Source organism: Brugia malayi (genome assembly GCF_000002995.4).
Source record: "Brugia malayi strain FR3 genome assembly, contig: Bm_v4_Chr2_contig_001, whole genome shotgun sequence".
Lineage (NCBI taxonomy): Eukaryota > Metazoa > Nematoda > Chromadorea > Rhabditida > Onchocercidae > Brugia > Brugia malayi.
Genome location: NW_025062476.1, coordinates 11,598,362 through 11,611,853, shown reverse-complemented (window position 1 = coordinate 11,611,853; position 13,492 = coordinate 11,598,362). Strand labels below are relative to the sequence as shown.

The 13,492-nt window shown below is 31.0% G+C and overlaps 1 protein-coding gene across 1 annotated transcript; it reads left to right on the top strand.

The window, feature by feature from the left end:
- Positions 1 to 968: 968 nt before the first annotated feature.
- On the top strand, positions 969 to 13,180 carry Bma-toe-1 (putative 185.2 kDa protein ZK430.1 in chromosome II, putative; the record flags this gene model as incomplete). The annotated part of the gene is made up of 30 exons (XM_043079291.1): positions 969 to 1,107; positions 1,596 to 1,819; positions 2,415 to 2,648; positions 3,114 to 3,256; positions 3,463 to 3,660; positions 3,828 to 3,970; positions 4,168 to 4,348; positions 4,755 to 4,854; positions 4,997 to 5,146; positions 5,260 to 5,379; positions 5,713 to 5,844; positions 6,061 to 6,281; positions 6,536 to 6,618; positions 6,923 to 7,050; positions 7,162 to 7,296; positions 7,453 to 7,642; positions 7,907 to 8,193; positions 8,375 to 8,584; positions 8,689 to 8,907; positions 9,045 to 9,155; positions 9,356 to 9,620; positions 9,825 to 9,970; positions 10,585 to 10,738; positions 11,128 to 11,264; positions 11,385 to 11,575; positions 11,860 to 11,957; positions 12,047 to 12,176; positions 12,350 to 12,536; positions 12,819 to 12,927; positions 13,089 to 13,180. The coding sequence occupies 30 exons, from the start codon at positions 969 to 971 to the stop codon at positions 13,178 to 13,180; spliced, it is 4,857 nt and encodes a 1,618-aa protein (XP_042935225.1).
- Positions 13,181 to 13,492: the final 312 nt, after the last annotated feature.

The window sequence follows — 13,492 nt, the reverse complement described above, 5'->3', positions numbered from 1 at the left end:
TGAACAATGAGCGGGGCGGTCTAGTCGCACTGCTCGAACGTGCAATTTTTAAAAATGACAATTTTCCGCTTACAGTAACCCAAGGGACTGACATGTATTTTAATAAAATGAACGTATAACCTTTAAGAGGGAACGAGTAAATATGTCAGCAAAAAAATATGTATTAATTTCTTCATCTTGCTTCCGCCAAAATAAGTATTTGCCTGAGCAATATACGATAATGTGACATTAATGTAGTTTTGAGAAAGATTTAAAAAACTTTAATGAAATACTTCATCTCAATAAAGCATATCCGATGTAACTTGATAAGTGATAGCTAATGATTCTGACATCACTTGATAAGGATAGCTAGTGATTCTGATATCATTTGATAAGGATAGCTAATGATAAAAATTAGAATGGGATAGTACTATGAGTAACTGTAATTAAAATAGTTGAAAAAGAATTCTTCCTCAGTATTTAAAATGGTTTATTTCAGATTGATTAATGGTTTTTTTTTTTTTTCAAAAATTTTTTTTTGCTACTTCTAGTAATTATTTCTATTATATTTTTCAAATCAGTCAATTCCGCAAGAATATTTGTAGCATAGATAACATAGTCGGGAAATTTTCCAAGAGTGATAAGTTAGTTAGCAATTAGCTACTGGGATGATACTATTTCACATTAACACAATGGAAGTAGTACAAAAATGATGGAAATTTATTGATAATTTGTTTCAGGGATTGTTTAAGTGATATGTACGACTAGCTGTGGCTTAATTCTTAACTTTTAGTATATACAGTGATAAGTTAGAAGTTACTATGTGATTGTAGCACTTCTTTTTCCAATTTTTTCAAAATGTTAAATAATAAAAAAGAGGATATTTTATGAATGAATATAACATACTTGATAAGATTTATCATCCTGAAATGGATGATATTGAATATCTGAAATTAGTTAATTTTAATTTAAACTAGTCTCTTGATAGGATGACATCATTGGAGAAACAGTTGAATAATCTGCGTACAGCAGTTAGTGGACAACTTGGAGTGGAACGACCACATGTATCATTGCTTTTTGATAAGAAAGAAGCGAGCTCATTATATGTGGAAAATGCATTACAAATCGGTAAGACATTTTTTCTCTGCACATTTTTCAAAATTTTTATTTAAGTTTAAAGTTGACTGTGAACTACAGAAAATTCAAATATTTCTACTGTGGTCAATTTTTTTCATTGACTTCTCAAATTGTACATCTGTATGCCAAATATGTCTTTTAAGTGGCACGGTAAAGGAAGGAAAAAATGAACTTTTATTTGTTTATTTTTATTTTACTGTTCAAAGACTTTGAAAGTAGTCCACTGGTAATGCTACTAGCAGTTTAGAATTTCCTATTATTAGTTGATACGATACGACAAGTTTTTGCATTTCTTTGAAGCTTTGCAGGCTCTATTTTCTTATATTTCAACATTATTCAACTATTAAGACCGGATAGGATATTGTTCTAGTTAGATATGATTTTTTGCAATCAGAATTCCAGTGTTTTTTTTCTAGTTTTTCTTGTTTTTAATCTCTCTCTTTCAATCTCTTTTTTTTTCTGATTAGAGTAAATTGCAGGGCGTGTCGGACTAGCAGGACTACGAAAAGTTGATCCGAAAATTGCCCTCAAAGAAGAGGACCTATTTGACGATGCAGCGGTTAACGTGCAACGTGTACTTCTGACAAAAGAAGAGAATATGGTGCTTGACGAGAAACTTGAAAGAATGATCATACAGCTTTCTGCTTACTTGCATCATCTATCAGCTAAGCAGATCCTGGAGTGGTTGATATTTCAATTTCATGTAAGTGTTATTCCTGATGTTACTTCTCTTTAACGCGTTATTTCGTGAATTCTTGAGCTATGCCATGTTTTCAATCAAAAATTTGAAGAAACTGTAATTGTTAATTTAGTTTATCTTAAGAATAGTTCATATCTTTAAAAGGAACAATACGATCATTTTGGAAGGAAAAAATCGTTCCCATAGAAAGCAATAAATATTATGTGTCACTAATTAATCTTCAAAATTAAAAATTAAAGCGTCTATTTGATGAAAATGCGATCCAAAATGATTTACGATTTGCTTATGTCTCTCTGGAGGTTAAAAGATGAAATTGCTTGCAGAATATTTGATCTTTAAAAAGTACAAAACGTGAAAGTTGTCTCAAAAGATATTAAACGAAACTAGAAAATAAGGATTCTTTGGGAGAAAGTTATGGATTCAGTGTCTTGTTGAAATTCTTAATATTCAGTAATACTTTGTACAAAGGCAATCTTATAAACGTAAACAAAAGTTTCATTTAGTATCTTGAGTGATTCAGCAAATAAAAACTTTTTTTACGATTTGCTTATGTTTCGATTTTCAGCAGTTTGTTTTAGAAAATTCATTTTAAATTTAGGTGCAAAGTTTCAATGCCGAAACATTATTTATTGCTTTCTTACCATATCACAATTCGAATATCTTTGGGCGATTACTCTCAATACTCGATTTAAAAGGATTGGAATATGACTGGGTTAAGGGTTATGCCAGCTCAGAAGCACCTATTCCAATGACAAAATTGGTCGTCATTTGTACTTCAAGAAATCACTCGTTGCTCAGTCTTATACATAACCATATTGAGCGTGTCAGAGAGGCTAGATTTTCATTTATTTTCTTTATAATTTTTATGGTTTATGCAACTCTTTTTTGCTGTGTAAGTGGTTCAGTTAGGTTGATTGAGATTTGATCAATTTTAAAGTATTTCAAATACGAATAAAATTAATTGAGAAATTAATTAAAAAATATCTGTTACAGAAATCTAATTTGATACTGGTGCAGTTAACATAAGGTGGGAGAGATAGATCTACATAATTGAATAATCTCTTTTAGTTTTCTTCCTGTCTGTTACACTGTTAAAAATGATCAGAAGTCTTACCAGCAATGTTTGACGTCCACTGTGGAACTCTTTACATACAGATTAAACGATCTAATTAATGAGAGTTTCAAGAGTTTAATTCTTAAAAATAATTCTTGGAACAGTGTTCTATAAAGGTTATCAGTTTGTTATGGAAAATATAAAGGAATTTAAGGAATCTATTTTATCTGCATTTTACTTCAGCTATTCAATGCGAAGTTTGTTGAAACAAAATTGCCACATTTATTCACTTTTTATGCTTCAATCTGTGTACATCTTTTGGCAAAATCCGATGTAACGGATGCTTTAGTTTCGAAAATGTTGCCTTTCCTAGCCAGAGGCTTAACGTAAGTTCATATATTTTGATTCATTTTTATTGGCAAAATCATGTATGTTTTATAGTAATTGAACCGCTAATTAAAAGTTATTTTTGTGGTTTGAATTATATTCTAAGTTTTTACGATATGGGATTGATCAATAATTTCATTACATTTAGTAGCTTCCCGAATTATATCTATATTTTTAAAAATTTTTTAAGATAAGTTACTTCTAGGTCAGATTTAGTTTCTCTGCGGTTGGCATGTCTTACTGTAATAAGCCAGCTTTGCACAAATGTAAAATTGGTCTCCAACAAGCTCGATCCAATGATTAAACTTATCTTACTAAAAATGGACAATTATACGATGAAGGAATCAATTGACACTTTGGTAGTCATTTATCAGCGTCAAGAAATAACCACTTTTCCACTGACGTGAGTTTCTTTATCTTTTCCGTGTTATTACATTTGAGATAGTTTGGGATTTTAGTGTATTAAGGCAGTTAAATTGGTGTGTTAGAATTCAGCGAACTCTCAGTGTATCTCATAATACTGTCACTTTTTCATGTTTTTCTTATAATAAAAATTTTTTAAACTTTCAGATTGAAGACCGCTTTAAAAATTGCCAGAAAGGATGGATCCCTACATATTTCAGAATACATAAATTCCTTATTTTCTATTACGGATATGCGGAAATTTATTGGAGCATTTGCACATACTTTTATTCCATTGCTTTCAGAATGTGGTAATTTCTTACTGTTTAATTTTTCTTCCATTTTATAGTTCTTATTGACTCACTCAAGCCTGTATTTGCATAGGTATACAATCTTCAGAGTCTGTGTTATTCGAATAAAAGAAAAGTGAAATTTTTTTTTTTCAAGTGAATTTTCTTTTTTGATATTTAGAATGTGAGCTTTGGAGCGTTTTATTATTTATTCATAGATAAGGAAGAAAAAGTGATGGAATTGTGCAATTTCTGCATCAATTGCTTGGATTTAACCGCACTGAACGATTGCATGTCCGAAATAATCCTGAGTTTGGTATTGGAATTACTATCAGAAGTGAATAATACTGAGAAAATTTCGGATACTTTTTACAAGCATATACGTGCTTTGGTATTTAGGTTTGTTTCTTTTGCTTGATTTGGATGAAATATTCTCATTTTTTGTAATGTTTTAAAATCCGATTTTCACTTTTCTCTTTTATCTCTTTTTTCTTTTCTGTATTAATATTAGTTAAAAAGATACATATTAATGCAGTACCGTCATTTAGTGAAAAATAATGGAACCATTATTTTTCGCTTTTAGCCAAAGAATGGTTTTAAGATGATTTGCAGTTAATTTAAAAATATTATTTAAATTGTCAATATGGTGTTATGTATTGTTAGAAGATATATTACTCTAAAATTAATAATCTTTAAATCAAGTTTCAGAATACATAAATACTTTCTGGCATAGATTCCAACTGTTTTAGTTCAATAGTGTTGTGTAGCATAGGCTTGTATAGTGCGTATTATAGTATGATTTTAGATTTCCGAATGCTTTTGCAACAGTCAGCTCGGAGTGGAAAGTGCGCGATCAGAGCGTTTATAATATGTTGCTGAAAGCCTGTAAATTTGAACAGTATGAGGTATTACTGTTAATTTGTAAAGCATTTATGTGTTTAATTTTTCTTATTTCTCCCTGATTTCGTTGTCTTCATTATTTCAAAATTATTGATTAACTAATTCACTTTTTCACCTAACGGGTGAGATTGTAATTTACTTTTTTAGATAAAAGCATTCGAAGTGGTTCCAATAGAAAAAAAAAGGCGACGTCGACGCCGTAGCAGCAATAAAAGTAGTACAGGTGAAGAAAGTAGTCAATCTTCATCTCATATTTCCAAACCTGCATTGAAAAGAAAACGGCCAGAAGAAATTAAGGTAATAATCGGGATTTATACTTGCTTTGATTATTATTTATCGTTAACTAGACACTTGCAGTCTAAAATTTTGTAAGTGACTGCTAAAATATTTTTATTGATAGTGATTTTTAGCAAGAGCAATTGAATTCAGTTCGTGAACCGCCCAAAATCATATTCAAAGGTGATCCAGTAGATAAATTGATTGATATAATTAAAGCTGAAGACTGGCCTCTTGCTGAAGCAGGTCTAGAGGTAGGTATTTTGTTTTCGTTTTATAGTTCATGTGAGCTCTAAAATTTGCTGAAGATAGTGTCGTTGTAGAAGTTCAATATTATTGGATATAGGAATGTAACTTAAAAGCATTTTCTAACACCAAACTAAAAAAAATGAGAGAAATCCATGTTATAATCAGTGAATCGTGAAATCTATCTCAACATCCGAATTGTTACGCTGCTAACAAGTATATGATATGTCTTTTAAGTCCATTGTTCTTTTAGTGGCATTGGAGCAGTTAGATGAGAAATTAAAATTATGACAAAATGATAGCTCTGTATTATTTTTATGCAATTCAGGTTTTTGTTTCAGAAATTAACTACTCCTTCTTACTTGAGAAACCGGATACCGTCTGACTTTGAAATTTTTTTCTCAAAAATGGTCGCTATTGTACTAGCAGAAGGAGCGCGTCTGAAAACTGCAATAAAAAAGGCTTTATCACAAGTAAGTCGAAGAATTTGTCAACAATTTAAAATTAAGGACTGGCTAATTCACGGTTAGGAGAATTAGGATTGTTTTTGAGAGTTCTCATTAATCTTACTCAAATTCTGATAATGTTGTCGAATAATGGCCCTCAAGAAGTGTGAAAATGTTTTCACTTTTCACCAATCTAGAATTTTCGAACTCAGCTGTTTTTGTACTGTTTTCAATTTTTTATAGCTGCCGATGGATTCTGATTTTGCACTTTCTTTACTGAAACCTTATACGGAATCGAAGAATGCTAGGCGAAATCGTGATATATGTCATTGGTCTTGCTTTAAAGACGAAGATACTGAAAAATTTGAAAATAGACGTCTTTTTGTATTGGAGTTATTGCTCATAAATCATAATCTGCAAGCATCGGCTAAACTATTCCATCAACTCTATGAAATTTTGAAGGGGTGAGTCATATTTTCAACATCAAACTTCTTTAAAAATACTCAGTATCGAAAAATACTTTTAAAAGTGATTTTCTGAATTTTCTGAAATGTCATTTGTGCTCAATATTAGGTGACCTTAGTTTCATTTTTGATAACTAGAATGATTTTCTTGGAATAACTATGAGATACATAATGATCGATTATGAAGTAGCGGAAGGCATTATTGGCCCATTTTTTGGTAGGAAAAGAAAGTTGTGCTCAAATTTGATTTATAGAGTTATGCAGAAAACTGACGAAGACAGTCACTATTTGGAGCAGCTTATTATCAATTTCATCGTATCCTTGGTAAAAAATCCTCGTCAGTTTTATTTTATTTTTTTTTTCGTTTTTTATGAATATCTTCACAACATAAGCCGAACAAGTAAAAGCTTGTGGACAATATTATGTAAAAGTAATGTTTTAACTTCAATACGAAATTATATCTGATTTCTGATGATCTTTTCAGCTCTATTTTCATTTATCTTTGTAATATTTCTTATCGTTTCAGCTTAACAAAACATCATTATGCTATTTCATGTAATTTCTGATTATCATTTCTCTTTCTATCAAGTATCAACTTACAACACCGTTTTATTTTTATATAAATCGAATTGTACTTTTAGGTGGTTATAAGGTGTTAGCTGATGATTTACAACTAGATACAATTGTTGATATTGTTCGTCACACTCACAATCATCGAATTCTTCGAGATTGCTTGCAGCTGCTTACATGTGCTGTGACTGTTTCGCCTGTAGGTTTCCAAAGTTTATTATCAAAACTCTCTCTCAAAAAAGAGAAATTTCAAAGGTTAATATTGAAGGGTTAAACCAATAGGGATTTTTGGTGTAATTCTGTTTTGCAGAAAAAAGTGTTGGCACATCTGATGTCTGTTTATACATTTATGGGTGATGGAGTACTAAAGAAGGATAACGATTTAACATTGAGTGTAATTGAGGAGACGCTGAATGTGTTATTTTCGACTGTTATGAACGAAAAGGTTGTGTTCCTGAAGTTTTTATATTATGGGAGAAACCTTCCAACGAGAAACTTGCATAGAAAAAAAATTCCCTAGTAAAAAATTAAGAGTTTGATTCTATATTCATGTATTGAATTTTTTTGAAAATTTCAGGAATCTAATCAGGATTATTTCCAGGATCAGTCATTTCGCGAACAACTAGTAACAATTTCTCGGCTATTTGCAGCATCGATTACTGATATTCCAGCACACCGACGTGATAGAATTTTACGTGCTGTAGCTCGATCTGCAGGAACGCATTATCTTTGGGCAGTGATTGCCGTTCTTTTTGAGCGGTACTGTCTGAATTGGGCTAAAAAACCAGAAGGTTTGTTACAAGTAAAATATATCTTTGATAAAAAAGTGTGAGTTCGTATTTCTTGAATTTATATTGGATGATATTGCAAACATCCAAAGTGGAATATAACATATATCTTTTCATATATTTTATATATAAATATATCTTTATATATGTATCAGTCATTTTAGATTTGTCACTTTAGATTTAAACTGTTCAGTTCAACCTCGTAAATATTAAACGTGTAGTTTGCTCATCAGCTTGTTCCATTTCGCAGTAGATAGCAGATTTCAGGTCGAACTTCAACTGAATTATATGAGGAAATGTCAACTATAATGGTATCGGAATATGATGCTGTGGAACAACTTTCATGCACAGCAAATATGATAAAATATATTATCAAATTAGGAGGTGATTTCTCAGTTTATGAAAGCTCAGCTGCAACCGTTACTCAGAAGGAGAATTTTTTGTTGAAAATCTTCGATCGAACGAAACATTCAGTTCAAAAATTGCGACATTATCGTTTTGCAATATTGGGTTGGATTGCTAGGCTTTTAGAAAGTGATGAATTTAAAACAAAGGTAATACATCTCTTGCTTAAGTAATTTTTTTTTTTTTTTGTTTTATTTTTTTTTTATTTTGAGAATTTCATGAGTTATTTATGCGAAAAAATAAAGCTTTTGCAGGTCACAAAAATCTGTTTTCTTTATTGTTCGGAATGAAATAATTGAAAGTAACTGTTTCTTTTTTTTTCAATTTCAGTTAGTAGCTGTTGGTGATAACTCATATAACAGACTTCTTGAAACTGCTAAAGTTCTTCTGTTTTGTTCCGTTGAACTTGACGATTTCATCACTGTGGAGGCATCAGATGCTGAGAAAGGTAATGCACAAGGAAGTTCAGGCCAGCAGAACGCAAATAATTGCAAATATTGGATTGCTGTTTCATCACGTGCAGATATCGTCATTGAAAAGGTTCATCCAGACATTATGAATTTAATGTATGTGAATAAATGAAAAAAAAAAAACCGATTTTCTAAAGAAATTCTTGTAGTTAGTAATCAAAAATTCCATTTCAGTTTCAAAATTTGCTGCCGAGTAATGTTTGTGGGCATATTGTCGCGGATGTTTTGGAGCAAACTGCAACCATTCCAAAATTAAGGGATCGAGCGTTACAGTTTCTGAACGCTAAACTGCTACAAGATGGTTCATATATACGTACGGTGAAAGTGGATCACTTGAATAGCTTGATTACAAAATTTAACTCTTGGTTAAAACCAATTGAAGAAGGATTTGATGTAAGTTTATTTTGATATTAGAAATTTGATATTGTGTCATTTTCATATCATTGCTTTCTATTCGTTATTATAATAATGATAACTACAGAGAACTGAGTAGGATGGATTCTGTAATTATACTGCTAATTTTATTTCAGGTTGATCTTTGCCAGAAAGCAGCTCATACATTGAAACTGGTGGCACGTAATATGACACCTTCAGCAGGTTTCATGTTGTTATCTGAAACACTAGAATTAACTGTGGAATTGGTAAGTTCCATTTTGTGCTTCGAAAATTTTTCTATGACACAAAATTTTGAAGTTAGAAGACTGCTTAATAGTTTGAATAGAAAATAAGCTCAATCTGGAACTTCTGAGTACCGTAGAATTTAAATTTAGAACTACTTAACTGTTAAATTTTTTTTTTTCATTTGCATTTAAGTCTTTCTGTTTTTAACATATATTTGCAGCTCACTAATCGTGATATGCACGATGAAGCGGTGATAGGTAGCTTACTTTTATTAGCTGGTGAATTAATGCGCTTTCAACGTGTAAAAAATTCCATTCTATATGCAAATGCTCTGACGACAGTCTGCACTGAAATTCTTTTTGCTGTACTTGAAACACAAAATGTGATTAGAGCTAGTAGTCAACAGCAGGCTAATCTGTCAAAAGATGGTATTTTATCCGGGCGAAGACGTCGCATCCAACACTCAATGAGTGGACGCTATGTTTGTAAGTTATAGTTTCAGTTTTGATTAATATTTGCAGACAGTTTCAAATGTAAATTTAGTGATTTGAAGAGAGAAAAGAAACAGATTTTAGTTTTCATTTTTTCTTTCATTATATTTTTTATTATTTTTATTGGATACTTTTTTTTTTTAAATTAATACTTATTTAAAAACTCAATCTTCAAAATGCTGCGCTTTAAATTTTCAGCAAGCACTGACGCACTATTAATTTGTTCACTGGTGTGTTTACAGCGGATTTTAGAAAATTTCGCTCAATTTATTTTCAAGCATTTATCACCCATTCTTATCATTATTTCACGGTTATGTTGCATCTGTGATTACATACCCTTAACGGTAAGCTTGACTGTAAACTTATATAAACTTAACTGTACCGATATATTTATCAGCTAATAATATGGTTTATCAGAATTCTGTACACTACTTAGAAATGAATCGGTTCGTTAAGTTAAATCTCAAGTGTGATCATACAGGTATGACCTGATTCGAGATTTTATGGTTTTTGAAAGTTGTGAGATCACAAAAATACACTTTAATGGATGCTAAAAATTTTGTCTTTTTTGGATGAAATATAATTTACAGCGAGCAGTAGGTCTAATTGGCTTGAAAAATGATTTTGATGTTCATTCTAAGATCATTATCCATGATCATACTAGTTATTTTAGCGATTGAAAAAAGAAAATAGGCAAATTTGTTATTGGTGGATTGGCTTAATTTTCGTTCATTTTAAGGGACAAATACCTTATGTTACAAGATTTATTCAAATTACTTCAAAGCAGGGCAAAAGAATAAAAATGATCTGAAATATAAAAATAGGAATTAGGGAGAGCGAAGTTATTTTACTGAGCATTGTCCTTTATTTGTATTATATCACTTTCGTTTTATTCACCAGTATAATTTTTTTGGAGAAAGAGTTTTTTTTTTTTTTTTCATATGAATTTATGTTTCAGGATTGTTCCACTCAGCCAAATCAACCGGCGAATAAATTTTCAGCTGTGCAACAACGAATTTCCTACATATGTCGCTCATTGTCGAAAATGGAGCTAAGAGTTGTTTTAGATGCTTTTGATGAAGCCTGCAATACTTTGATAGTTGAACCGGCAAGTTTCTGTTTTTATTTCATCTAACATTTTTTTCGTCCTGAAGGCTTATAAAGTCGAATCTGATAAAAAAAAAAATGATATCTTTGAAAAATGTATTATATCAGTATGTATTTTCTATCCTGCTTTGCTTTTTCCAGTTTGCTGCTAATCCATCTTCAATCATGGGATATTTTAATTGAAAATTTTACTATTTCAATAAATGTCTTTCAAACCTTTTAATTCGTTGATGAAATTTTATAGAAGCAATATGGGCAGTAATTTATGTATGGATGGTAAGGTTGAAATTATTATCATGAAATTAAATGAAAAAATTGCTAGACAGAGAACATTCGAAGTTATTTTAGAAATTTACTTCAACTTCGTCTTTTATTTTGTTATATTTCTAGGCAGCTGTGGGTATACTTTTCAAGATATTTTCGTTGCTTAATGATATTAAAAATAGAGAAATATTGCTAAAATTCGTCGTTCATGTGTGCGATATATATTTCCATGGCCTTGATATACGCCCAAATAATGCGAAATTAGGAGTAAGTTATTTGAATTTATGGATGATTTCCAAATAAAGACTTTTTTCATTGCTTGGAACGTTGCAATTTCATACAAATAGGAAGTTAAGCTAGCAGTTTACAAGAGCTTTCATTTTGCAGAAAAGTGATGCCATCGATAGTGCTGAACTAATGATTATCGACAGCTTTTTGGAGGTTATTGATAATTTGTCTGAAAATGAATTCCGGACGGTGACCAAATCCATCCATACGCGTTTACAGGATGCCCTATCACCTAACGCCAAAATAGAAATGCGTTATCGTTCGATCACGACATTTAGATTTTTAAATCGGTAGGTTATTCCTCGAAATATTCCGGAAAAAGAATGCTTTGAAGATGTTTGTGATCATATACTTCTAAACAACTGTATGATGCTATTAGCACTGCATTTCTTATTAAAATTTGAAGTTTGAAGTTTAACATTCTAAATCATTGTTCTCAAGAAGCAGTTGGTATAGTTATTTTACTGATGGAACTTTTTTGCTTCTTACCCTTTATTTTAATTCATATTATTCATTAAATCTTTAATACGCGCAGTTTTGCTTAGCAAAAATTTGTTTTCATATATTAATTCAGCTTCTATGAATCGTATAAGAATTTATCATTACCACATTTTGGCCGATTTTTTGGTTTCTTGCCGGATATCTTTTCGCGATGCAATTCTTATACAACAGGTATCTTTCTCAGATGTATATGTCATTGTGAGTTTCTCAGATTTGAAATTTTAAAACCGTAGAATTCTAATTGGCATGCTTCTTTACAGATTCTCAGTCACTGATATTCTACGATGGCGAAGATTCAGCTAATATTGCTGCTATTTCAGTTGATTATTTGTTGACCGTTGTCATTGATTTTATAACGAATTGTGCTCGTCATCCAGCATTTTTCACTTCGTTAGTTTATACTGAACTTTTCTTTCATCTTACCGAAATATCAATAACTGAGAGCTTTCTTACGGATATCATAAATGACTACTTCCATATTTCCTAGAACTATATTTTCATGAATGAGACAGTAGGTATAGGTTTTGATTTTCTCTAAATCAAATTTCACTATAAATTTTCAGAGAACGTGCAAACATCGTGCTAGATTTATTGGTGAATGAATTAGAAAATAAAGATATACCGGGTCATGAGCTTCGTTGCGTACCACATCTAGCTGAATGCTTCTATAATATTATCGATTGCCAAAATGAAGTTCTTATGGATGTAATTAATAAAATCATGTTGAAAACGCGGAGTCGAAGTTCGAAGGTATTGTTTTTGCAGAAAAAAGAAGTAATAAATCATAAGGGTTTCAAAAATCTGCTGCATTTATTGATCTTCAGGTGCTGAAATGCTAACATTAGCCATTTGAAGGGAGGGTGGGATTTGCTGGACATTTGTTTCTAATGCTTCTGTTTTACTTTGATTCTGATTTACTTTGAAGGTATATAATAGCTTGTAATTTATTTATCGTAGTGTAATTTATTTATCGCCTTATTAATGCTGTTCCAAATCGTTTTGTCTGTAATGAATGAAATACGATTATTTTAGATTCGTTATCGTACGTTATTAGTTTTGGAATGGTTATTCGAGCATATGGGTGATGCGGTTGCACCAACGTTACCATCAGTGCTACCATTCTTAAGTGAACTTCTTGAAGGTATATTTTTTAAAAGACATTTAGTAGTAGTAGTGGTGGTGAAGTGAAATTCCTTTCCATGATTATATTCTCGATAGATGAGTGTTAATCTTGGGCAACAGTTTTCTATTTTTGCTGTTGCTTATTTTTTCCGTTCTCCAAATTGTATGTCATATTTTCAGATGACAATCGAAAAGTTGAAATGCAATGTGATGCAGTAATTAGCGTTTTGCGAAAGAGCTTTGGCGAAGAAATCACGGAGGGATACGCTTAATTCTATGATTTATATGTTGTTATGTTGTTTTTGTTTATATTTCATTGATGAATTTCGTCTGGGAACGACAGTATTGTAAGTTACAGCTTTAGGTTTTATTGTCAAAGCATTCTTTCACATTTAATGAATGAAAAGGCAATAATATTTTATTAGAAAACAAATGATAACAGCACAAAATTTTCCAAAAATAGAATACTTCTAAATGATATCAAGCGAGTTAGTTGCATATATTGCTGTAAATTCAAAGAGAAAAAAATCACTGATTATTCCCTCTCTCACTTTGTTTCATATCATTGTTGATTGTTGTACCAT